Raw genomic sequence first — 26431 nt, 5'->3', positions numbered from 1 at the left:
ATCCTCATCAATAGTCTAGCATTAGAATAGAATAGCGAGCCTCATCTCCCTGCGGGCAAAGGAGAACACAGAAAACGTGATCAATAAGCTTAGAAAAACCAAGAGAGGATAGAGCAAGAAACTATCCAAACAGATTCCTCAAGGAGGCTTGGCCTACTTGAGCATCAGCCCTGGAATCAGATTCTAGGCAGTAGTGCCTCGTAAAGGTATGAACTGATTTCCAGGTGGCAGCCTTGCAAATCTCTGGCATTGGGTCGTCATGTAAGAAAGCAACTGTGGCCGCTATCCCCCTAGTGGAATGCGCCTTAGGAGGCAAAGGTAAGGGCCTTTTCGCCAGCTGGTAAGCTAAGGTGATACAGGAAACAATCTCGAAATGGATCTCTTAGCGGCTGGGAAGCCTGTTCTCATGGCGCCATAATTGACAAATAACTGATCTGTCTTACTTATGCCCTTGGTACTTTCTAAGTAGAACGTAAGCACCCTCTAGAGGTCTAAGGAATGAAGCGACCGCTCCGCCTGGGTCGCTGGATTAGGGAAAAAAGATGGCAGGGAAATTGACTGATTGATATGAAAATCAGACACCACCTTAGGGAGAAAAGAAGAATGCGCCCTTAAGACTACTCTGTTATGGTGGAAAACAGTGTAAGGCTCATTGGTACACAGTTCTTGGATCTCGCTTACTCTGCGCGCTGATGTAATGGCTACCAGAAAAGCAGCCTTCCAAGACAAATGCTGCAAGGAAGATCTATGGCTTGGCTCAAAAGGTGGGCCCATCAATTTAGATAACACCAGGTTCAACTCCCACAGAGAAGGGTTTCGAACAGGGGGATACACTTTCTTCAAACCCTGCAAGAAGTCCTTGACCACCTGCATTTGGAAAAAGGAGGGCTGACTAGGCGACTTCCCGTACGCCGTAATGGCAGATAAATGCAATCTGATAGAAGCATACTTTAGACCAGATCTTGCTAAGTACAGAAGGTAAGGGAGAATGACACCCTCCTGCCCCTTCGTAGGATCAAGGTGATGTTCTCTACATCCAAGAAAAAACCTCTTCCACTTAAATGCGTACAACGCTCTTGTGGAAGGCCTTTTTGCTTCTTTCAAAATATGCATGCAATCAGGAGGCAGTTTCAAATGTCTGTATTGCAGAACCTCAGGAGCCATGCTGTCAAGTTCAGGGAGGGAAGGTTGGGATGAAGAATCCTCCCGCCCATCTTGGTCAGCAGGTCCGGCCTGCAAGGTAGTCTCCTGTGTGGAAGTACCGACAGATGAAGAAGGTCCGGGTACCACCACTGCTGTGGCCAGTCTGGAGCTATCAGGATCATGGTCATGCTGGATCTGAGTAGCTTGGACACCACCTTCGGGATCAGGGGCAGAGGAGGAAAGGCGTAGGCAAATGTCCCTGACCAGTCCATCAAAAGCGCATTCCCTCTTGTCCCTGGACGGTGGAATCTGGACGCGAAGGCGTGGCATTTTGTGTTTTTGTCTGCAAATAGGTCTATTTCCGGACGACCCCAACGATGGAAAAGGTCCACCACCACATCGTCGTGTAGCACCCAGTCTGGCTGATCTTTGAAGTGCCTGCTGAGTGCGTCTGCTTTGACATTTAGCTCTCCTGGAAGGTGCACTGCCACCCTGTTTGTTCAGGTAGAACATGGTTGTCGTGTTGTCTGTCTGGACCAGGACTGAATCGGACTAGATTGCAGGCAGGAAAGCTTTCAGAGCCAGATGGACTCCAGCAAATTGATGTGGTAGGACTGTTCGTTTGCCGACCACCGTCCTTGTATTTGAAGGCACCCCATGTGTACCCCCCAGCCTTGCAGAGACGCGTCTGTCACCACCGATTGCACTGGAAGTGGCTGGTGAAAAGGAACTCCCACCATCAGATTCCGTTGCTGAGTCCACCATGAGAGGGAGGATCCTGCCGCATGGGAGAGAGAGAGATCTGATCTTCCCAGCGACCTGTTGACTGATCCCACTGGTCCTCCAGAGTCTGCTGCAAAGGACGCATCCTCAGCCTGGCGTTGGGGATGAGAAAGATGCAGGACGCCATGGATCCTAGCAGGAATGCCACCCGCCGGACTGTCTGCTTCTGCACCTGGAGCAGAAGCCTGCACCTCTGCCGCATTGAAGACAGTGTCTCCTCCGAAGGATACACTCTTCCCACTCTTGTGCCCAGAACAGAGCCGAGGTAGTGGATGGTCTGGGTGGGATGCTGTACTGACTTCTCCATGTTGACATGAAGGCCGAGGTTGTGCAGCTGTTGCAGACAGGTCTGGAAGTCGTGTCTCACTTGCAGTGGGGATGGACCTTTTAACAGCCAGTCGTCTAGGTATGGATAGACTAAGAGACCTTTTTTGTGAAGAAAAGCTACCACCACTGCCATGCATTTGGTGAAGACTCGCGGAGCTGACTTGAGACCAAAGGGCAGGACCTTGTATTGATAATGTGTGGCCGACCACAAACCGCAGATACTTGCGATGACGTTTTGCAATGGAAATGTGGAAGTACGCATCTTGGAGGTCGACCGAACACATCCAATCCCCTACTTGCAGATGTGAACATGTTTGGTGAAGGGCCAACATGCAAAACTTCTCCTGGACTATGACCTTGTTCAGAAGGCGAAGGTCCAAAATCGGTCGACACTTGTCCTCCTGATCTTTTTTGGGGACAATAAAGTACCTGGAGTAAACTCCTCTTCCTCTGAGAGGGCGGAACCTCTTCTATCGCCTGTTTTTGAAGAGCTCTCACCTCTTTTAGAAGCAGCTTTAACTGATGAGGACAAGACTTTTTCGGTGGTATGTCCTTTGGAAGCGCACTGAAACATATCGCGTATCCATTGCGCAGTATATTCAGCACCCAGCGATCTCTTGTGATGCTGGCCCACTCTGGCAGATGTTGTGAAGCACTTCCTCCCACTGGAGTGGGCAACGGCGGCAGAGGAAGCCACTGCTCATGACTTTCCTCCCGCTCTCGCCGTGGTAGAGGACTGCTGTTGGTGGCCACCTCTACCTCGGTTAGACTTTCCTCCTCGAAACTGGGACTTCACTTGGTTCTTGTTCTGGGACCACTGAGTGGTTTGAACCCTCTGTTGAGGCCCCTTGCGCTGGTTGGATTTGTAGCTGCGCTTAAATTTCTTCTTTTTCTCGAACCAGACTGCCTTGACGGTGTCCAACTCAGTTTTCATCCTATTCATCTCATCTGCGTGCGTGCCGAAAAGAGAAGAGCCAGAGAACGGGAGGTTCAAGATTCTCTGCTGTGCATCTGGCTTTAGTCCTGTCAATCTTAACCAGGACGACCTCCTGGCGCATATGCCGTGTGCGTAAGAGTGCGCAGATAGCACTGCACAATCTGCCGCTGTGCTTATCATTTGACTAGCCACCAAAGATCCCTCCGTGACTAATTCGCCGAAATCCTTTTGGTCTTCCTTGGGAGCTTTGTTTTAAAACGCTCCACAGAGTCCCAGAGAGCTTTGTCATAACAGCCAAACAACGCAGCCGCCCTGGAGACCTTAAGGGATGCAGCAGCAGAAGTGCAGGCCCTGCGACCCCACGATTCCTGGGACCTGCTCTCTTTGTCTGGCGGAACAGAAGAAGTGGCTGAAACAGCATGTGTCTTCTTTGCTGCCGCCACGATGACTGTGTATGCAGGAGGATCCGTCTTGATGAAGACTGGATCCGAGGTAGCCGGCTTATATTTCTTTAAGAGGCGAGCCGGCACCGCTTTGATGGTTGCTGGAGGTAAAGTGTCCATGACCGGGTCAAGGATCCCTGGAACAAATGGGAGTAATGGCCGAGATGCAGTCTTCTGATGGAGAGTCTCGAAATTCACTGTTGTCGTGACTTGTGGGACAGGCATCTCAATATTGAGCTTCTGAGCACCTCTCTGCAGAACCTCATGGTATCTGTTAATGTCATCTATGGGAGAGACCCTGGAAATCGGGCTGTCCGATAGTGTGGGGGAGTAATCCCTTCTGGAGGACCGGGTAGAGGAAGTCGAGGAAGTAGACGGTGTTCTACTTCGCCGGTGTGCACTGCGCCTCCTTTCCCTTGATCTGACTGCGCATTCTTCACGCCTCTGAGAACGAGATCTATAGGGACTTCTCTCAGGGGACCTCTCGTGCCTGGGAGAGCTCACTCTGTCCACTTCGCCCACCAGTCTCTGAAGAGGAGATATATGAACCAGACTGGCATACTCCTGCATTCGCCTTATTGCCCCAGTGTCCTGCCAATGACTTAAGGGAAGCTGCCATCTTGGAAACAACTGAACAGCAGCAGGGGCCTCCTTTAGCCTTGAAGGAGACTTGTGGACATGGTCATCAGCTACCGGAGTGGCCGACCTTAAAGAAGCCCTCCTGGAAGAGTGAGAGGAGGTATGGTGCGAGGCTGACTCAGTCACCAGGACCACCGATCCATCCCCAGACCTCACCGAGGGCTGTCTTGACGTCGAGCGTGCTCTCGACGTCGAACCTGCACGCAATCCAGACATGGATCAAGGCACCTGCTGTCTGTTCGACGTCGAACGTCGTCTCGACGTCGACCGGTGCCGATGAGAAGCAGATGACAGCAATGAGAAGCAAACAACGTAGGGTCTCGCTCTCGACGCCGAGCGTCGTCTAGACGACGGCGGAGCTGCGTCCAATCTCGACGCCGAAGGTCTGCGAGACGACAACGGAGAGCTCATCCTCTCGCCGAACGTCCCAGAGTTGACGACGGCGGAGGGGATAGCTGGGACAACAGAAGTGAGCCTGCCCTCGATGCCGAACGTCGTGCCGACGCCGGCAGAAGGTCTTCGCCCCTCGACGCCGAGTTGACGACGGCGGAGGGGTTTTGCTCCTCGACGCCGATCGTCGCCAGGTTGACGACGGCGGAGGGTTTCTGCTCCTCGACGTAGATAGTCGCTGGGTTGACTATGTCGGAGGAGTTTTGTCCCTAGACGCCGATCGACGCCGGGTTGACGACGGCGGAGGATCCTGAATCGACGTCTACGATGTACCTTTTTTCGACGGCGAGCCTACTGTCGAGGGTCTTTTCTTAGATAAATGACCCACCTGAAGATCTTTTCTCAGCGCCGAGCCAGACGCTGAAGCAGAAGGACGCGAGGACTTGCTTCTAGAAGGTGTTCTAGATCTCTTGGAGCCCTTCCTTACCGGAGACCTTACTCTAGATGATTTATCTGCCAGGCCATACAGGCAAATTCTTTCCCTGTCCTTTAATGTTCTTCTGGACAGGTTCTGGCAGTGAGGGCAGGTCTTAGGATCATGATCCTCAGGTAGACAAAGAATACAGACCTCACGAGAGTCTGTTTTGGCCTTCTTTTTACACAAGAAGGGCAAGACTCAAAAAGAGATGGCATTTTAGATTGCTAAAAATGCCCAAACCTATCAAAAGAGGACAGCTTCTTACTTCTACAGATGAAAAACATCGAAGTAAGGAATAAAAGTTGTAAAAAGTGAAGAGATTTTCTGACAAAAATCAGAAAAGAGTGGCGCTGTGTTGCCAGTATCCTTCCTGAAGGAGCCGGAAAAAACAACTGACCTAACTGTCACCCCTGAGGCATGATGGGAAGCTGGGGTCAGGAGTGCCTTAAAGGCACGGCGTCAGTTTATTGCTATGCAGCTACAGGTAAGGTTTTCAGTCTTTTTAGACTGTATTTGCAATGCAGCCTGGGAGCTTCCTATGATTTCAGTGATTTCTGAGAATTTCTACTGTTTTCTGAGCATTAAAACAGTTTCTAAACAAATTTTGTTGTTTCTCCTGTTTGTAATGCATGTTTTTTATGTATGGTGGAAATTCCTTGCAGAATGATTCAGCTCTGGTGTTTATTAGGCTACAATTGCTTATTTGCTTATTGTGTGTGTGTGTGTATGTGTATATATATATATATATATATATATATATATATATATATATATATATATATATATATATATATATATATATATATACATACATACACATACATATATATATATGTGGGGCACATATAATATAGTGTTTACGGGGTCCTGCGCATGGGCGGGAATATTCTAATGCTTATGACTTTGATGAGGGTCCCTTGGAAGAGAACTCTTAGATCTTCTAACTTTGCCGTATTGCCATATAAAGTTCATGAATGCGGACTCTTTTTATCCAACCCTCCCCTACCATAAGAGGAATAGAGAGAAAAAGATATAAAATTTTAGGGAGCATAGTCATCTTACATACATTGGCTCGACCTATCAGACAAATGGATGGTATCTATTCTTTTTAACTCTTCCGCAATAGACGCAGCCAACAGGACAAAGTTCACTTCGATAATTATATCCATTACAGGACTTATCCTGACCCCTAAATAGGTTGCCGAGTCCACATATCTCCCACTCCCATCTTGCCTTACTATATTGTTGGTACAGATAACCTGAGTTTTACTTTCGTTCAGAAGGTATCCTGAACAGCAACCAAATTCCGTAGCTATCTCTATGAGAGCAGTCATAGCCACAGCTGGACCTGTAGTAGTTATCGCCAGATCATCAGCATAAGCCAATAGCTTGGTCTCAAACCCTCTACACATTACTGGTTTAATATCCTCGCAGCTTAGTATCCTGCATATCACCGGATCAATATACAGAGCAAAAAAGATCCCTGAACAGGGGCAGCCCTGACGTGTCCCACGCAAGTTTAACATTTCTTCTGAACTGCATAGCTTTAACCGCTCTCCTTATCTTAGGGACAAAGCCCCTTCGTTCCAATATGCGCAACAAATATTTCCACGTTATGCGATCAAAGACCTTTTCCGTGTCCAAAAGGACCATTGCCATCCGTCCCCCCGCAGCAGCTTGCACATCAAATAACGTGATAGCTCGCCTGATGTGACCTGTTCCTCGACCTGGGATAAACCAATGCTGCTACGGGGAGACCAGACCGCGATGATCCCCCCTCTAACCTTTTGGCCAAGACCTTGGCATAGATCTTAGTATCAGCATTTATGAGGGATATTGGACGATACACACCAGGGCTTTCCTTGGGCTTAACTTGATCATGAAACACAACAACGTTAGTCTCTTTCGAGGAATCAGGAATGCCCTCAGTGCAAATTTTGCAGTTAAATAGATCCAGTAACATGGGGCTTTAATATCCTGTAGGCATTTATATAGTTCCAATGGAATGCCATCCGGATCTGCAGCTTTCCCTGACGCTAGACCCTGCAAGGCTTCCACTACTTCCTCCAATGATAGATCTTCATTCAGTGCCAGTCTATCCAGCTCACTCATTTTAGGACCTAAATCATCAGATGTTAGACTAGAAAGATCTGTACTGGCTTCGTCCTAGAGTTGGTAGAAATTCTTAAAGACATTATGGATATCATCTGGTTCTGAATACTCCTGATCCCCCTCACGAATGCTCTTTATTGCATTCCTGCTGCGTCCCGGTCTGATCCTAAGAGCTAATAGTTTGCCCGCCTGTTCCCCAGTCTTATACATCTTGCCCCTGTGCGTCTGATACTCATCGGCGGCTCTCTGAGCTACCAGTTTATTTAGCTCAGCTTTAATAACAAGGATCTTCTGTTGACTTCTAGTGGCCTCGCGCCCACCAACAATATCCCTCACATGCAATTCCTCAGCCTTTACCAGTTGACTCAGAAAGTTCTCATTCTGGGCCTGCGCCTCTTTACTCAGCCTGGCAGAGTAGCTGATAGTCTCCCCTCTCAAGGTTGCTTTAAATGAATCCCATGCCATATTTCGAGATGCACTTTACTGGTTCATATCAAAGAAGTTTTGAGCCCAAATCTTTAAATGTTCTGTAAATTTAGTGTCTGCTAGCAGTCTCCTCTCAAAGGTCCACCTTAGATATGGCCTGATTATAGTATCAGTATCATATTATAAGATTAGTGGACTGTGGTCGGAGATTACTTTCGGTAATTTTTATATTTTTTAAACTTTTTATTGAAACAAAAGAAAACCAGAGAAAGTGGTCTACATACTCGGACAGCAAGATTACGTGGCGCACAAGGGGTCACACAGGAAATGTAACATTCGGAAATTTTTTTTTTTCCTACTCTGCTTGCCTCCATTGCTGAAATAAAAAAAAAAGTAGTCCAACTTGGTATACTTCTTAGAGGGGCATGAAAAATACGTGAACCCCGGGTTATTAGGCTCTTTTCCCCCCCCACACATCCAGCAGCCCATGGGATTTAATAAGTGTAAGTAAGTAATTCTTTATTGTTTTAGGTTAATAAAAACCGTTACAAAAAGTGCAATAAAACAATCTCATAAGAAATTTAAAAGACCTTAAAAACAGAAGTTCATTGTTGATCGAGTAGTAAAGGCAAAAAACAGTAAAACCACGCGGGAAAAAATGTTCAAGGCACTTGGTCCTGTTCCGGGGTTCCACTTAGCCAAGTGCCTGGATTATTTGTTTCCGTTTCGCTAGTTTCAGATATTTCACTAGCTTCCCGTTTAGTGGCGGGAGACCAGGAACAAAACAAGCGAGGACAGCTTGTCTGCGTGAGCGAACTCCTAGTTCGTTGAAAGCTGTTTTCAACAGAGCTACTCTTTCCTCGTTCAGCCTCGGGCAAGTGCACAATAGGTGTTCCAAATCTTTAATTCCTGTTCCGCAGAGCCGGCTTTTGGTCCCATAGTTCTGCCTCAACCATGGTGGTAGGTGAGGAATGGCGGGTAGAATCCCCAGCCTGTGTTTGAAAACGGCCTCTTGTTTTCCAGCCATACCCCAGACCAAAATCTGCTTGGAGCCCCGGTGTTCTGTATGTGCACAAGGTCATCCAGGCATGGCGCCTATGAGAGAGCAAAGCTTTGTCTTCCACATGCGGTTGTCTCTTTAGACTCTTGTTCACTATGCGCTTAAATTGCGCATGTTATACAGGAGTCTCCCATAGGTCTTTCAGTCCTGTGATGGACAAGGACTCCTCTAGGTATTTTTTCACCGGCATTCGCGATGTTGTAAGCATGTCTTGCCAGAGCGGTCAGTTCAGGGTGTTTTCTTGATAATTCTTTAATTTGTGCCAGCATTTGATGTATGAACCTCTTCGAGCAAGCTTTTGTCAGGTCAGCCCGAATTCCAACCGAATCTGGGCCTACGAAGTATAGCGTGGTAGATTAAAAAGAAATCTGTAGGCATTTGAGATGGTTGTGTCCAGAAGTTTAGCCTCACTGCCATAGGTGATTGGTGACTCGATTTTGGCTACTCGTAGTAGAGGAAGTAGAGTCTCACTGGTCAGATTGGTCTTTAGCGGTTTCAATGTCACGGCTATTAGCATACCTTTCCTCTTAATGGCCTCTAATTGGTTTTGGTAGCGGCCACCGTTATTGACTTGGGTCCCAAGATATTTGTATTCAGAGCAGTTTGAGATTGCATCCGAACCAAGCATCCAAGTGTGCGACTTTTTGCTTCTAGTTATAGAAAGAACTTTGGTTTTACTAATGTTCACTTCTAATAGGTTTTCAACGGCATAACTATGAAGCGTGTTGATAAGGTTTTGAAGGCCAACTTTCGTGTGACTGACCAGGACCACGTCGTCTGCGTAGGAGATGCCGGACAGCCCTTTGCCTCCTAACCGAGGAGCATGCGAATTGCAGGCATCTAAGGCGGATGGCAGGTCAGCTGTAAAAAGATTGAAAAGAGTTGGAGCTAACACGCACCCCTGTTTTAGGCCCTTTGTGGTCGGAATGCGCCTAGAGAGGTGCGAGCCGTTCCCAAGCTTTACCTGGATCCATGTGTTTGTGTGCAACTCGATCAAAAGATTTAGTAGAGGCGAGGGTATCCGCCAGGAGGCCAGCTTTCGCCATAGGATTTCTCGGTTGACTTTGTCAAAGGCCGCTTTAAAGTCCACAAAGCATGGTTCAGAGCTTGAAATACCTTAGGCTTGCGAACCAATATAAGAGGCATTCATACCAACATCTGTAAAATCTGCAGCGATGTTAAAATCCCCTCAGACTACGAGGGGGCTTGACCAATTCTATTTCCAGATTATCAAAAACTTCAGGTTCATCCTGATTAGAACCATATATAGTAGAGTGTAAGGCCCAACTCGAGTTCCACAAGTACCCACCTACCACATGTATCTGCTAAATGGAGTCTGGCCCTTCCCAAACTGGACTTAGCCAATATGGCCACCCCTCTGATATTAGATGTCTGTGTGGAGCTGGCCAGCATGTGATATCCTCTAATATTGAACAGGTGTTTTTTAGCCCAGGGTAGATGTGTCTCCTGTAGACGGAGCACGTCAATCTGATTCGATCTAACAAATTAGCCCATCCTCTGTCTTTTACTCCAATCATTCAAGCCCCCAATGTTAATAGAGCAAACCTTAAGCTTACCCACTATTTCCTGCTAGTTTATCCCCTATCCTTAGTTTCTGCCAGTTCAAATATCTCAAAAAAACGCCCTTGAATCCATATGCAAATGATATAGTACCAGGTAATTTCTTTTTTCTCTCCCCCCCCCCTTCCCAACATCCTCCCTCAGCGACCCCATCCCCCCCCCCCCCCCCCCCCAACTTCCCTCACTTCACCCCGCCACCCCACCGGGACCAAGGTCTGAGCATGTGATGTATGCTATGCAGATAAGCAGTGACTTCCCAATAAAACAACCCCAACAGTGTATCAGACCCTTGTAACTACCAAAAGAGAACACAAACATGTAATCCAACCTTCCCAGAAAGAGAAAAACCTCAGATCCTACTAATGATTTCTGAGCCTCTTCCCCACCCTACCAGTTATGCTCTATATATAATCCAACATAATACAATTCCCCCTTCATTTGTCTAGGGAGTCCAAGTAGTACTTTAGCTTTTATCTCCAATGAGAAGTATAAAGTGATACCCTGATTAATTACTTTCAGCTGAGCTGGGTTGACCAAATAAACCTGAATTTTCCTACCTTTAAACAGTTTTATGAGCTGTCTCAGCCTCCAGCGCCTCTCAACTGTTACATGGCAGAAGTCTGGCCGGACGAAGAAATAAACGTCCCCACTAGATCTTTTAACATCATGCCTGGCTTTGTCATATCGCTTGTCGCAGAAGGAAGTTTCCGAAGAAGACTAATAAAGCCCACAGTCTGTCCCCCTCTCTTGCCGGTACCCGAGGTTTTAGTGGAATACTGCGTGCCCTTTGGATCTCAGCTGCCCAATTCCATTCCGACAGCTCTGGGAAGGCCACTTTAAACAGGTCAATTACATACAGTCTGGCATCAGACCCTTCTAGACCCTCCTGCACCCCCAACACTCAAAGATTATTACACCTCTGGGGGGGTTGTATTCTGATACTGTTCGTATTGGCCTTTTCCCCCCATTATGATGCTCAATAATACTTTGAGGGGCCCCCCCGGGTGAGTGTTTGGCTCACCTCCTTGCTTTGAGTCCAGCTCCCGTCGTCCACACCGCCAACAGCCGGCACCGGAGCAACTGTATCCTTTGTCTTCTGTAGCAGCTCCACAACTGAAGGACCCGACTGCCGGTTCTTCAAGGAGACACCGCCTCTCACTGAGTGGCGGCGGGTCCGGGAATAGAAGCTGGTTTGCTTGCGGCGGGGGACTCCAGCACATTCTCTGTGTGAATCTTACAGGCAGCCGCCGCCGTAGCTGCCTTAGATGCCGCTACCATCACCTTCAGCGCAATCCCGGGTGCTCCTCTGCTGCTTCACCCGACCATCTGGTGAGCAGCCTCCACAGGTAATTCTCAATCAGGCGTTGCATGGAGCCACACGGAGAGCCCAGAGAGTATTGCAGCGATATAGCATCTGTAGTAGGGGGTAAATGTAAGGGTGGGGGTGAAGTTTCCGCGTTAATTTCTCTTTCGGGTACTGCCTTAGCACAGGGTCATGTATTCCGACCAACGCCACTGCCCATTAGCTCAGCAGTCGGCCTGCTACACATCGACTATTGGTTTTTCACCAAGACACGCAACCTACCAAGGCAGTGTGTGTGTGTGTCTGTCAGGGTACAGGGCCTCTAAGGGTGGCACATTAAGTGCTGCAGCCCTTAGAGGTCTTCCCTGGTCAAAATGCCCTGGGTACCTGCGATACCACTTACCAGGGGCTGACCTGTGGCAAGAGATGCCAATGGGTTAGTTTTTAGAGGTAGAACACAGGCCCTGGGTCCTGATTGGCAGGGACCCAAGGCACACCAAGGAAAAGTGCATCAGTAGTCTGGCAAAAATTGGGGGGGGGGGGGGGGGGGGGGGGGGGGGGGGGGAGGGTTACTGCAACAGAAACCCACTTTCCTACACCTACCCCAAGGAAGGGACCCATTGGTCTCAACCTTTACTTACTTGAAACCCCCCTAAATCTAGTATTTAGGGGTGACCTCGAACCTTGCCTCCTCAGACAAGAAACAACGGACTGAACAGCTGCGCCGAAGCTAAGAAGAGGACGCCCACTGACTTTGCCCTGCAGCAGCGAATATCCGGTGTGTCCTACAGCCAGCAACCTCAAGAACCCAGACGACTTGCAATGCCTTCCAAGAGAAGTGGAGAAGTGTGGCTCACTGGTTAGAGGAGGCAGACCTGGAAGCAGAGGTCAGCCCGGGACCAGGGTTCAATTCCCGGCTCGGCGGGGTCTTGAGTCCTAAAAATGTCCATGGACTCAACAATTCTCGCTCCGGTGCCTACTCGATTCACGGGTTCACACTCTGCGACTCTAGGCAATAGCTTGCTTAATCTCCACAACGGTCCCTTGCAGCGGGATGCCTGGCTTTCACCTTGCGGATACCCTGCCGGGGTTATCTCACAGGGGAATACCAGGACGGGTTCCCTAAGCAAGCGCTTAAAAACCGATCAGTGATTTGCGCTATATGAATTCCTGTACATTTACATTTATATTCCAAGGAAAAGACTGTCTCCCGTGAACACCGGATTTGTTCATCCACAAACTCCAGCTCTGGCAAAATTTGCGAGTCTGCACCACTCTGCACCCGTCGCCCACAGCCCAAGTTCGAGTGGCCCAACGCCACAAGGAGGTTTTACTGACCTGAGATCCAGCAATCTCCGACCTGCCTCAAGCCTCCAGCAGACGCCTGCAGCCTCAATCCAGAAAGTCACCCAAACCGCAACCAGGAGCTGGGAAGAAGATCGGACTCTAAAAGACACCCCTGTACACGGCACCCCACAGCCTTGCCTGGCCCAACGATGGTACCTAAACAACCCCCAGCATCTCAACTTACCTCTCCAAGTGCTGGTTGCACCCAGAAGACCTTAGTCGCCGAGCCTGCAGTGTGAGAAACTCAAGTGAAAGTAACAGGGCGACCGATGCCAAAACAGCCCTCTGCACCCGGCCGCCCTAGTGCTGCTGAGGGTGCACCTTTGGTGCTGTCTTAAACCCCCAATTGCACTGAGCCTAAGTCCAGGAGCTTTGCTCCCACAACCTTGTGGCCTGCTTGTAAGCAGCCATTAAACAGAGGCCCCCTATCCCCCATTGGATAACATTGGGTTTCAGCAATCTGCACCCGCTGCCCTAGTACGGCTGGGGTGCTTTTAGACCCCAGAGTCTAACCCAAGAAACCCAACTCCCACAACAAAGTACTTACCTCTAACCGATAACACTATTTTCTTCCATGGGATAACATTGACTGTTTTTCTATGAAAAAGTTTCTAAGTGTGGATTTGGAAAATCTATAAAAGTCTATAAAATTGTAACCAAATAACCAAAACACTTTCACTCCTGTTTACAGGAAATGTCCCAGTGCAGTATCCAGGTATACTGCACTGCGTAAGAAAAGTAATCTGTAAAGTAATTTACTTGACATCCTATTGAAAAGCCAATACAAAGTATACATACGATATTTCAAAGTATTGCATTACCAGTAATTCTACTGTAACCATACCAAAGTATATATACAACTGCAATTCAAAACTGTATTATTACTGCAAAGTATAAATCATTTACCTGTGCCAGGCTTGCTTGGCTCTCGGAAATAAAGAATATTTTTATACAAAACCAATTGGTCTGAAGTTCAGTATTTGCGTGTGTACAATCATTTGCTCATTGAGTTTGTACAACAAATGCTTAACACTATCCTCCTAATATCAAATGTGGAGAGAGGGATGTCTAGGGGCCCAGTACCCTAGGATGAAGAGGCCGGTATGTAGGCCCCACTGCTCAAACCATAGATGTTTGGTGGCAAACTGACAGAAAACTGGGCTGGCTGGGGGTTATAACTCAGGCCACCCTCTGTGGAATACCCAGAAACAGAGGACATTTTGTTACCAACCAGGATTTAAGAGATGGGACAGTATTGGTATCTCCTCCATTGGAGACCTCTGGAAAAAGGGGGAAATGGTCCCATTAGCTTAATTGGAAAAGAAATATGATATGGCCCCGGAGGGGTCTTTCGCTACTTACAAATCCGTCATGCTCTAAACGCAGCACTTGCTGAGAATGAGGATATACCATAATCGTCTCCTCTTGAGGACCGTCTACTTTCTGAACCCCTGCAGAGTAAAGCGGTCTCATTGACGTATCTTAAGCTAAACAATAATTTACCGGACCCACTTAAGCACCTCCGTGAGCAATGGCAAGTGGATGGAGCACCATTTGATTATTAAGATTGGCAATCTGCACTTATGTCTCCGAGGGACACAGCCATTCCTCTCAAATTTCGCTTTATCCAATTGAAGATACTCCATAGGTCATATTTCACGGGTCGTACTTAGCAAGATCGGGCGTAGAGAAGACACACTTTGTTTGAGACGCTGCTCTGAAGAGGCCACTCTTTACCACACTATGGGAATGCTTGCTTATCAAGTCTTTATGGGAGGGGTCCAAAGGGCATATGAATAACTGCCTAGTAAGGCTGTGGCACTAGCAGCTTTCATGTTAGGCGCTGCTGTTTTGTACACCTTCCTTTCCAATGAGTCAATCTTACGGCTCTCTATCAGTTGGAACTGTAGATGTTGGAGTCTTAGTAGGTTTTTTTCACTGCCACCACAATAACCGAATCCGGAGCTGGGTCCGTCGATAGGAATGTGGGATCCAGCTCTGGAGGCCGATACTTCTTTTGCAGCCTGAATGGAGCTGGCTTAATTGACAACGGTGTTAGATAGAGTTCTGAGGTCGGTTCCAAGAGGCCACATGGGTAGGTCCCGTGTGAGCAGACACTTCAACTAAGTTTTGTCTCACTCACAACTCCAGCGAGCAGCCCAGCATGTCTTAGTTGCGGCTGATCAACACCCCATTCAGGTGCACTTTTTTCCAGAAGGTATAAACTTACCTCTTATTTTCTCCACACAATAGGACTACAGTGGAGTCCAGACTTGAGGGGACGTGACTTCTTTTTCTATACCCAGTACACATTGCACCATAAGAGTAGATGAGGGTACTTCGATCCTGATGAAATGCCTAGATCAACACTGACTTTGATGGGCATGAAACATGTCTACTTCCTGCTCAATTCACTCATTCATTCATTTAAACTGAAGCGGGTTTAATTTTTCCCTCTCCAGTTCATGATTTTCCAGTCAGCGTTTTTACTCATGGCACAGGTACCCTGCAAATAAACTACTATTGGAGAATTCTGTAGCTATTTGTAACCACAAGCACACCATACCGCTTCTACTTACTACATATAAGCTCCCTCCACAACATCTTTAAGCTTCACAAAGGCAAACTGAAAAGACCCCTGGGAAAGAGCTCCACTACAGAGCCTGTTGGGCATTGCAGTGAAGGCCCAACGAGAAGCTGCCCTGTGATGAAGCATGACACCCTTCGGGGTGTGAGAGGGCCCTAGTTCCTTATTGGAGCTATCCCCAGCACATGTTCGCAACTAACATATTATTCCCTACCTGCCACCAAGGTTTTCTTCTCTTCCTCTCCCTTCCGCTTCCTACTTAATTTCCCAAATAGGAACAGCGTACCGAAATCAAGACCCACACAATTACCACCATCTATTATCTGTTGCAGCCAAATCCAGTGTCAGAACAGGATATTCACCAAATCTCTACTTCAATGCTGCCAGGTGTGAGTTTGGCAAGTTCCAGCCTTCTCCCAAATATTGATTTCGAAGTGGAAAAATTCAAAGCTCTGTATTAAGAAACATTTGCCTTCAGAGTTGAGGATACACAAAGAACTGCATCTAACAAAGTGCATTGCATTCACCAAATCCAATCGGCAGTGATCTACTTTTTTTTTTTTTTTACATGGGGACAACTGCCTTTCTTTCCGTTTTCCCTTTTAATATCAGGTGTTTGACAAAATTGTAACAAATGTGGTTTTACTTTTAGTAAAAACCAATTATTAAGAATAAAAGCCAAACAGGTTATTAAAAGTAGGAAAAGAGGATTCAGTTAATGTGTGTTCTCAGACAATCACATAAATACAGATAAATTATGTGCATAAGAATTAAATGAAGAGTCCCTGATGGAAAAAGCCCAATATGAGTAACACTTCCACCTAAAATGATGAAAATAAATTACACCATTTCAGGCAATCTACAAAGCAATGAGACTAATGTAATAATGAAATGAACAACCAGAACTGGACAATTCATTCTTCACATGGAAGTAACAAATAAAAATCGGGGAAAGCAAAAGATTTTCCTCCAAAAAATCAAACAGATCTTGTGACCACACAATAATTATCTTACTTGTAAGACAAAACGTCATTTACACCCAGTCAGCTGGAAGGCACAGGGAGCTCAACGGTCAAAAGTGAGAAATTGGTTGATAAAACAAGCCCCACATTTGAATCCCAGAAAGGCAGTCAGTATTCCAACTTTGAGGTCAGTAAAAAGAGCACCACTGAAGTGACAGTTAAATGCTTTGATTATAGCACCCTGAAACAGAAGTATGGAATAAAGCGCTACAATAAAAAGTTATTACTATTATTAGCTGTTCCGAAACTATTTTTAAAGACCTTATCACCAGGCCTTATATTCAAAGCATGCATACAAGGTGATGCATGCAAGTCTTCTACTAGTATCAGAGGCACTTTAGCTAGCAATTCTGTACAAAACAATATACCTCGCTCCCTGGCTTAGTAATGTAGAATGTTCAGATGCACTGACATGGAGTTAAGTGCAGCAATGAATGTTTACCTGGATGCATTGGTGGCATATCCATTGCAGGCCTCCCTGACATCATTCGAGGGTCCATATATGGCTGCATCATAAGCCAACGTGGATCAAAACCAATGGAAGCCAAGTGCTGTGGATGGGGTGCCAAGGGTTGGTACAGGGGTCTGTGTTGTCGAGGGGGTACAGGACTACTCGCCGGCTGTGCTTGTGTTGGTTGAGAAAGGGCTCCTTGTTGCTGCTGCTGCTGCCATTGCTGCTGTTTCATCTGTTCCTAAATATCAACAAAGCTCCACAATCAATGAAATCAAATAAGAGTGGCATGTTGGCCTGAGGGCTAATTTATATAGAGTAACAGTATGAAGACTAGGAGGACAATACATCTATATGGAAAGTGGTTTTAGGACATTAAAAAAATCAGTCAGGAGCATTGCATAACCTGGGAATCTTATGATTATAATTTTAACACATACACTAATCGCATACAGGCAGAACCATTTTTATGCACTACTCTGACAGAAGAAGAGAGAAAACCGCTTTTAAACTCCATGGGATTAAAAGGAAAGACAAAACCTGCACCACTGCTGTGATTACACTACAAGAGCTGAGGGGATTGACAGTGCAAGACTTCAATAAGTGTCCTAAATTTAGACGAGGGGCAGTCAAGAGAATAAAGCTAAGCAGTATGTCCTGTAAAATCGTCCAAAATACCCAAGCAGTGCATTATCACAAACACCAAAGGTTTTTTGTGGCAAATGAAGGAAGGTAAAAGAATATTACGCACAATTACAAATCCACAGAATAAACAAGACAGTCTTCCAATGGTCGCAACACTACCAAACCACAAAGCTCATGACCAACACCATTTTATCTCCCTGAAGCATAACAGTTATTTCCCTTGCTATCAACAACATGGGCTCAAGCCTCCTGTTAGAGCAAGAGGGTATGCTGTACTTCTAACAGTTAAAAGCATCTAATAGACTGTTCTAATCACTTCACCACAGTATCAGCAAAGCTGACTAGTCAGAACTATTATCACCCCTACTTACCTGCTGTCTTTGGAATCTCGGTGGCAGGGACTTCTGAAATTGTTTAGAGTACCCAGAGGACACTGCTGGACGGGGCTGAGAACCAGGTTCTTGCTCATTATCAGGAATCATCAGAGGTGCCAGTGAAGACAAGGAGGAAGAATCCTTTTCACTACAGACACTGTCTTGTCTTTTAAAGATCTGATGTGTGCCTATAAGGAGAATAAACATTCAATATATCAGTAAATGGTATTGAGTGCCCTACAAAGCCTAACAGATTTCAAGTCAAGGTGCATGACCAGAAGTGAAAAATGCTGTGTAAAAGATCAGAAAATGAAGTCATCATGGCGCGTACAACAAAGCTTCACGAGTTACACTACTTTAAATAACCATCAGTGTCTAGAATACCTGCCCTAGTTTAGAAGTTGGAGCCGGTCTTTAGCAAGGAAGGATTATGTTACTTACCCTTTAAGCATCTGTTCTTGGCATGTAATGCTGTAGATTCACATGCGTTGCATAAGTCTGCCATCAAGTGTTGGGTTCAGATGATTACAAATCTTTTTTGTTCCAGGATGTTTTCTTCGAGTAACAAGGCTGTGTGACTCCTCCTTTTGGTAATACAGCGCATGGTCATCAACGCCATCTTCAGATTGTTTGCCGTGGGTAGGCGAGAATGTAAGAATGCTGTATATGTAAGCATTGAGATGTCCAAAATTTATTAGGAAATAAAGTGAATGAACTGCAACCTACACAAGAATGTTTGGGGTGGAGGACTGGCCAAGAAGGATTAGTTACTTACCAGTAATCCTAGTTCCCTTCCAGGGGTATACTCATTAAAGTCATAAGCACTAAATAATCTTTGCCCATGAGCGGGAACCGGGAACACATAACTAAATACATATATATGTGTAAATCTATAATAAGAGTACATAGTACTAAAGAAATTATACACATACATGTATACACTAATATGCAGCCCAACCATAACCTATAGGCTAATACAAGCCATAATTATATATTTTCTGAAGAATGAACATAAACCTTAGAAACAATGCAGGAAAAAGGCAGGAGCCTAAAATGCATTCCACAGAAAGAAAAAACCTTTTATTTTCATCAAGGAAGCTGTAATAAAAGGCAATTAGCCTATGTAGGCTGCATAGAGAAATAACATCCCTGTACAGAAAATCAGACTGGCACCTCGCCTTTAAAGCCTCAGAATCTGAACACTTTGCCTTTAAGGCCTCCAGGGGGAACTCTGCTCCCAACATGCCCCACAGGTGACAGTTAGGTCAGTTCTTTTGTACGGTACAGTAAACCTTGCAGGTATCTGCATATATAAAATTAAAACAAACTTATTAAACCATAATGCTACTGCTCGCCCGGGGAGGCGGTAGGGTGCTTATGACTTTAATGAGTATCCCCCTGGAAGAGAACTAGGATTACAGTTAAGTAACTAATCCTTCTCTTCTAGGGGATACTACTTAATAGTCATAAGCACTGAATAGAGTAGCAAGCTCATACCCACAAGATGCGGGCGAACAGAAAAAATGAACAACAGCTTTAACACAGATCTAAGCTAGAATTAGTGAATAAATACCTGTGCATCAGCCTGTGTGTCTGAGTCGAAGCAGTAATGGCGAGTAAAGGTATGTACCGAACGCCAAGAAGCTGCCTTACAGATTTCCGCCATGGAAACATTTCTAAGGAGAGCTGTGGTGGAAGCTTTACCTCTCGTAGAATGAGCCTTTGGTCTTCCTAACAAAGACCTGTTTGAAAACTGATATGCAAGGACGAAGCAAGACAGAATCCATCTAGATATGGACCCCTTGGAAGCTGCAGAGCCCGTATTAACAGGACCATAGTTAATGAACAAACTGTCTGACTGTCTCAAAGTCTTTGTTCTGTCCAGATAAAACTTAAGAACTCTCTCAAGATCTAAGGAGTGAAAAGCTCTTTCAGGAGGAGTGTTAGGATTTGGGAAAAAAGTTGGCAAGGTTATAGTCTGATTAATGTGAAAATCTGACACTACCTTGGGGAGAAAGGCAGGATGCGTCCTGAGTACCACTCTATTAGCATGGAACACCGTGAACGGTTCTTTGCAACACAGCGCCTGGATCTCGCTCACTTTATGAGCAGAAGTAATGGCTACAAGGAACGCTACCTTCCAAGTTAAGTGTTGCAAATAAGCCTTATGTATAGGTTCAAAATCAGCATTACCTTAGTTAACACCACATTAAGCTCCCAAGGTGGGGAAGGTGTCCTGACTGACGGATACACCTTTCTTAAACCTTCCAGAAAATCCTTCACTACAGGCATCCTAAAAAAGGAGGTCTGAGTAGGCGATTTCCTGTAGGCCGTGATCGCTGCAAGTGGACTTTAATACAGCTAAATTGAAGACCAGACCTCGCCAAATGTAAGGGATAAGGCAGAATCACCTGTTCCTGACCATGGATAGGATCAAAACCATTGTTCACACCACAGAAAAAAAGTCGCTTCCATTTAAATCCATAAGACTTCCTTGTGGAAGGACGCTTCGCCTCCTTAAGGATATGCACACAGTCTGGATTCAGCTGCAAGTGTGTATATTGGATGACTTCAGGAGCCATGCTGCCAGGCGTAGGGAGGACAGGTTGGGGTGGAACACACTCCCCTTCTTTTTGGATAGAAGATCCGATCGACACAGCAACCTCCTGTGTGGCACTTCCGATAATTGAAGGAGATTTGGAAACCACCATTGGCGTGGCCACTCGGGGGCAATCAGAATCATCCTGGAATTGGTTTTGTACATCCTGTTGATTACTGTTGGTATCAACGGGGTTGGTGGAAAAGCGTACAGTAAGTTCTGACACAAGTCTATAAAAAGCATTCCCTTGAGACCCGACCTCGGGAAAACTGGACGCGAAGACGGGGCATTTTGCGTTTCCCGGGTCTGCGAACAGATCGATATCTGGTGTTCCCCATGCTTGGAAAATACTGTTTGCGACTTCCTCGTTGAGGACCCAATCGTGAACCTCGACGAAGTCCCTGCTGAGGAAATCCGCCTGCGAGTTGAGGGACCCGGGCAGATGCACTGCTGTTATTGACAAGTCTCTTGCCAGTAGCCAATTCCAGATGGTCTGGGCTACCATGGACAGAGTCCTGGACCTGGTACCCCCCTGGTTGTTTAAATAATACATTGTAGTTGTATTGTCTGTTTGCACCAGGAGGGACCGAGATTGGAATGATGGAAACAGGGACTTGAGAGCCAGATGAACCGCTCTTAGCTCCAGCAGGTTGATGCGATAGCCTTTCTCGGATTCTGACCATAGCCCTTGTACTTGCAGAGGGCCCATATGAGCACCCCAACCCTGGAGAGAGGCGTCCGTGATCAGAGTTTGAGGATCTTTATGAAATGCCACTCCTTGCATTAAGTGTGATCTCTTCATCCACCACCGGATGGAATCTTTGGCGGACTGATGGAGAATTCGATCTTCACAGCACCCCGTCCTCGGTCTCCACTGATCCTCTAAACACTGTTGCAATCTTGCGTTTGGAACTGTCATATAGCTAATTCTTTTCTATATACTGTGTTAAGTTAGCATGAGCTTATTAAATGTTTAAAACGCCATTTTACAATTCGGTCTCATTTTGCACACGACACATAATTGTTGTTTTAGCTTTAAACCCAGAAGAGCTTCGTGATTTACTTGAGAAATAATATGTTATTGCTCGGATATCAGTTTTGCTCAGTACACTGTCTGCACAGTGAGTGCTGAAGGCTGCAAGGATAACTAGACACGATGTTGTTGTGAGGTCTGATCTTCGCACTTCCATAGACATAACACACATGCTGCTGCCCAAATTTGGTTCTTGGCGGGTTTTATATTGTTGTGCTGAACACATACGTAACACACTTGATGGTGCTTCGCATGCAGAGAGCTGGTGGAAGATGATGTGAACCTCTGCCACTGAGATTTTGAGGTATGGGCCTGCCCTGCTAAAACCCAAATGAGACCTTCATAGATATAAAATACTATGCTAAATAGGTAGGGTGTGAATTAGGTATTGTTAATTCCTATTCATTTCAGCATCTTAGTATGCTGTCACCGTTCGCCTTTTATGGACTAATAACTATGCTGATAACTTTGTTGCTTATAATATGTTTGCTAGTATTATACAAGATACTGCGTTTGAGAACCATGCATTAGTAAATAAATATTTCAAACATGCATGTGTCCTCATTTACTCCATGTTCTGGTTTGCAATGATTATATAACGAAAGAGTGTTCATGTGTTCCACGATACCCGAGGTAATCTAAGTTCATGTTCTGGTCTGTCTAAGCATTGGGAGGTTGTTATGACCAATGAGACACTGTAGCTAGCTCGGTAAGGGGATTTTGAGTACTGAGGGGAGTTTTAAGCCATCCTAATTCACCGAGGTTCCAGGTCTCTATGCACAGTTCTGTAGGAAAACGGAATTCCCGCTACATGGCGCCCATACGTTGTTGGCCTTATATCATGACACTCGAGTAGTATATCATTCATTCCTTAACCCCTTCACTGCTGTTTCCGGAAAACAGTGGTGTCGGACAAACCTACCTATTTTGAAATGGGTCTTTTCAAGCTTGATTCTAACTAAAAGGTTTTTTTTAATTACTACCCAGTTGTGCTACAAAGTTTACTATGTTTTTCATATTTCCTGTGCTGTCATGGCTGCCGTGGACATTCCGCAGCATAGTCGCATTGCGGTGTGATAGCATTTGCGGATGTACAATGTGCCTTTGGAAGGCTTGGCTGTGATCATGGTGGTGAGTGCGGAACATGCTTATCCTTACAAACTGTTTTATTCGTGGGTGACATTTCCGGCGGTTGACGCTAATTCTGGTGTGTTCCACACGTACACTCCCACAGCTGTACCTAATGAGTATACTCCGTACAGGGCACAGGAAGTTCCTATAGACGTTTGGCAGCATGGAGTTTCGTTTGGTGGCGCCCTACCCCATTCTTTAACAGCTCCGAGGTTAGGTCAGTTGTCCATTCCAGGCGCTAGTTGGCCTGTTTTGGGTGGATTTACTCCTCATCCTCTACACGGCAATTGTAACGTGGCTGAACTCCGACAACTACATGTAGTCGCGATTGCCGTGATTAGAGCCTTAGTGCATTACATGGGCCGTAATCTTCCGGGTGGAACCCCGGGGGGGGGTGCGGCGCTTCCGACCAGACAGGGTGGTTTGAAAATCAGTCCTGTCCTGGTTAATGCCGTCATGGGCAAGAAGCCCCAGGATAAGGATGATTTTCCTTTCAGGCTTGCCGAGAAATTTGACCAGCTGGAAGCTGTATTTCCGAATAAGACTCCTGGTGAAAAACACTGGATTCTTACGCTTAGTTTACCGAAAGATTTGGCCCCTGAACTCGATGACTGAGACCTGGGGTAAGACTTTTGCTGCGGTCTATGCGAGGTGCTAAGGCACCCCGTCTATGTCCGTGCTGTCTTCGTTCCTTAAACGTGTTCAAGATGATCACGGAGCGGAGTCTGCAGTTGAGTTGGGCATGCGCCTGTGTGGCACCTTTGATGAAGTTTGCGATCTGATCCTTTCAAATGTCAAGGGGGAATGCAGTGAACTTTCATGTTGCTAACGCGTTGGCAGCACTTCCCGAGGCCGAGAAACCCCGACAGTTAGCGAAGATTATTGTGGCGGCTTATAAAACCGTGGGTCGCAATGCCAAGGATCGTAAGCCTTTTTCTGTTAAGGAGAAAAAGCAGCCCCAGGGACAAACTTCGGAAACGGAAGTTAAGCCCAAGTCCAAAAAACAAGTTGGCCTAAAAAACAGAAACAGGGAAAGCAACAGCAACAACAAACAACCCAGGATTCTCGTCCTGCGTCTCCGTTGCCTGCGCAGTTTTCAGGCTTCTGACCAACGCTCTCCTCGTTCCTTTCAGGACTCATCAGCCCCGACAACCGGTGGTGGAGGGGGCGGCAGGGGGCGGGGTGGCCAGCAAGGACGTGACCAGCCCCGCCCGAGAAACGGTGCAGAAAAGCAGGAAGGCTGTACGCCTAAGAGACCGCAGTTTGCCAAGAAGAAAGTCGCAGCCTTAACAGCGCATCGTTATGCACAGAATGTGAGAACGTGGCTTCGGAATCTGACGTGGGCTCTGACCTTGCTGGACAGCGCGGCGGAGATTACCATAGTGAGAGAGGCCCTCCGTCCACTACTGAAGGTGACAGCGACTGATACTTACGTTGTGATTGAAACAGCTGATACAAGAGTTGCTCCCCCTGATAGACTTTTCGAAATTGTCCTGTTAATCGAGGGTGACAAACAGCGAACTATAAAAGGGGTATTTTGGGAAAATCTTTCGTCTACATATGACATTTTGCTTTCGGAGGCTGACTGGCCCCCACCTTTTGAGCTCGCAGCTCCGCGAGGGGATGAGGTGATCCTCCCCAGTTTCGCGAACAGTCTCGAAAGAGGATGCGCTGCACTTTGGAGAAGAGTGGGCTCTGGCTCTAGCGCCGGCTGTGTACCGCAATCAATGTGGTTGGGATAAATTGTCCCCATGCCATGAGATTCATTTACGGTCTCATCCACAACCTCAACCTCAATATCTCATACGGCGTGAAGCAAAAGCTTCCGTCGCGGCTATCCTTGAACAATTAGAATATTAAGGTGTAATTGAAACATGTGTGTCACCAATGAATAACTATTTTTACTGTAAACAAGCCAGACGGTTCATATCGTTTGGTATTGGATTACCGGCATTTAATCTCGCATTGCCGTAACTGTGCAGTACAGAATACCCACGGCTCTGCTCTAGTGAATAGTATTGTACGTAAGCAATTTAAAACCACGTTTGACATTTTCAACGGTTTTTATGCCCATCGTTTGGATGCTCTAAGTTCCCAATGGACATCCTTTACTTGCGGCGGTGTCCACTAACAGTTTCGGCGTTTACCTATGGGCTATCAGAATAGTCCTGGGATTTTCACTGCTCGCATTGTCTCCCTATTGGAGGGAATCGACCCAGAAGCTTATTCGTATGTGGATAACATATCTCACAGACAACGAACTTTGGGAGCATCTGTGTCGGGTCAACGGGATTATTTGCACCTTTGCCGCCATTGGTTACAATCTTTGCAAAATCGCACATTGCAGAGTACACAGTGTTGTTTCTGGGCTACGAGCTCAACAATGAGGGATTGGCTCCTCACTTCCTGGAGAAATGCGCACAAATTTACAATCTTTATTGGGCTTCTTGAATTTCGGGAGGACAGACATTCCGGAATATGCCCAGCGTATCAAGCCGTTGTATGCTTTGATACAACCATCTTTTTACAAATCATGCTGGCTGCCTGAGCATTCGGCTATTCCGCAATCTTTGCAGGCTGATCTGCTCGCTTCTGAATTCTTACTGACTCGTGATAACCAGACCAACCTGGTGATAAGAATAATCCCTGGGACGGTGGGTTTCACGTACCTGACTTTTAATGAAGGAGACAGTACCTATTGCTTACAAGTCACACTTGTACACTTCGGCTGAATTGCGCTTTTCCACAGTGGAGAAAGTTTTGACGGCTGTGCAGATGGCTATTCTTAAGGAACGTGCCCTGTCACAGGGAAAGCGCATGTTGGTTGTTACCCCGTGTCCTGCCTTGGAGGAAGTCACGAAAGCCAGTGTACCAAATTCTAAAGCTTTGCACCCTCTATGGATTCAATGGGCTGCATCCTTGACATCCCAGGATGTCACGTTTATTTTTGACGCCTCATTACGGTCGCAGGGGTACTTACAGTAGGAATTTGTTCATCCGGCTCCTTTAGCAATGCGACCCCTGGAGGATTTCCATTGCATCATTTACACTGATGGTTCGGCGCAGGTTGCGCATGGCTCGAAACATGCCTACGTTTCCGCATGCGCCATTGTGGTCGGTGCCATGGTGAACGATGAGGTAAAGTCCAGTGTCGTGCACACGCAGACACTAGGGGACTGCACTGCACAATTGGCAGAGCTTCGTGCTCTGATGCTTGCATTGGAGTACGCAGATTCTTGTGTGACAAATCTAATCGTAAGTGATTCTTACTACTGTGTCCAGTATTACAATGAGACTTGTTCTTTTGGATTCAGAATGACTTTAGTGATTCCAAGGGTAGCACAATAAAACATAAAATGATCTGGGTCTGAGTGGCTGAGCTTAAAGAGCGGTTGCCACTTGTGTTTGTGATTCATACCCTCGGCCATCAGCGTGTAGGAGTCCACGCTGTCGGTAACTCGGTGCTGATGAAGCGGCAAAATCTGCAGTTTCTAAATACTTAGTTGCAGCTGTTACAGGGTCCAAAAGTAAAATAGATGACATCTTGGCGGCAGTTGCTGCCACTGAGAAGGGAGGTAAATATCCTGCGGGGTTCCCTTCGAAGTACACATACCACTTAA

General features: G+C 46.4%; 1 protein-coding gene across 3 annotated transcripts in view; it reads right to left on the bottom strand.

The window, feature by feature from the left end:
• The window catches only part of PRRC2C (proline rich coiled-coil 2C), a 1200196-nt gene that overhangs the window by 735769 nt on the left and 437996 nt on the right, over positions 1-26431 (bottom strand). For all 3 annotated transcript variants that reach the window (XM_086955980.1, XM_086955997.1, XM_086955989.1), the window contains exons 12-13: positions 18046-18236; positions 17021-17270 (exon numbers count right to left, since the gene is read on the bottom strand). In XM_086955980.1, the coding sequence (XP_086812106.1) occupies positions 17021-17270; positions 18046-18236 (441 nt within the window). The remainder of the gene's footprint in view (positions 1-17020; positions 17271-18045; positions 18237-26431) is intronic.

This window comes from Lissotriton vulgaris, chromosome 1_1, assembly GCF_964263255.1.
Source record: "Lissotriton vulgaris chromosome 1_1, aLisVul1.2, whole genome shotgun sequence".
NCBI lineage: Eukaryota > Metazoa > Chordata > Amphibia > Caudata > Salamandridae > Lissotriton > Lissotriton vulgaris.
Note: the sequence above shows the minus strand (reverse complement) of the source record. Positions and strands in the feature narration are given on the sequence as shown.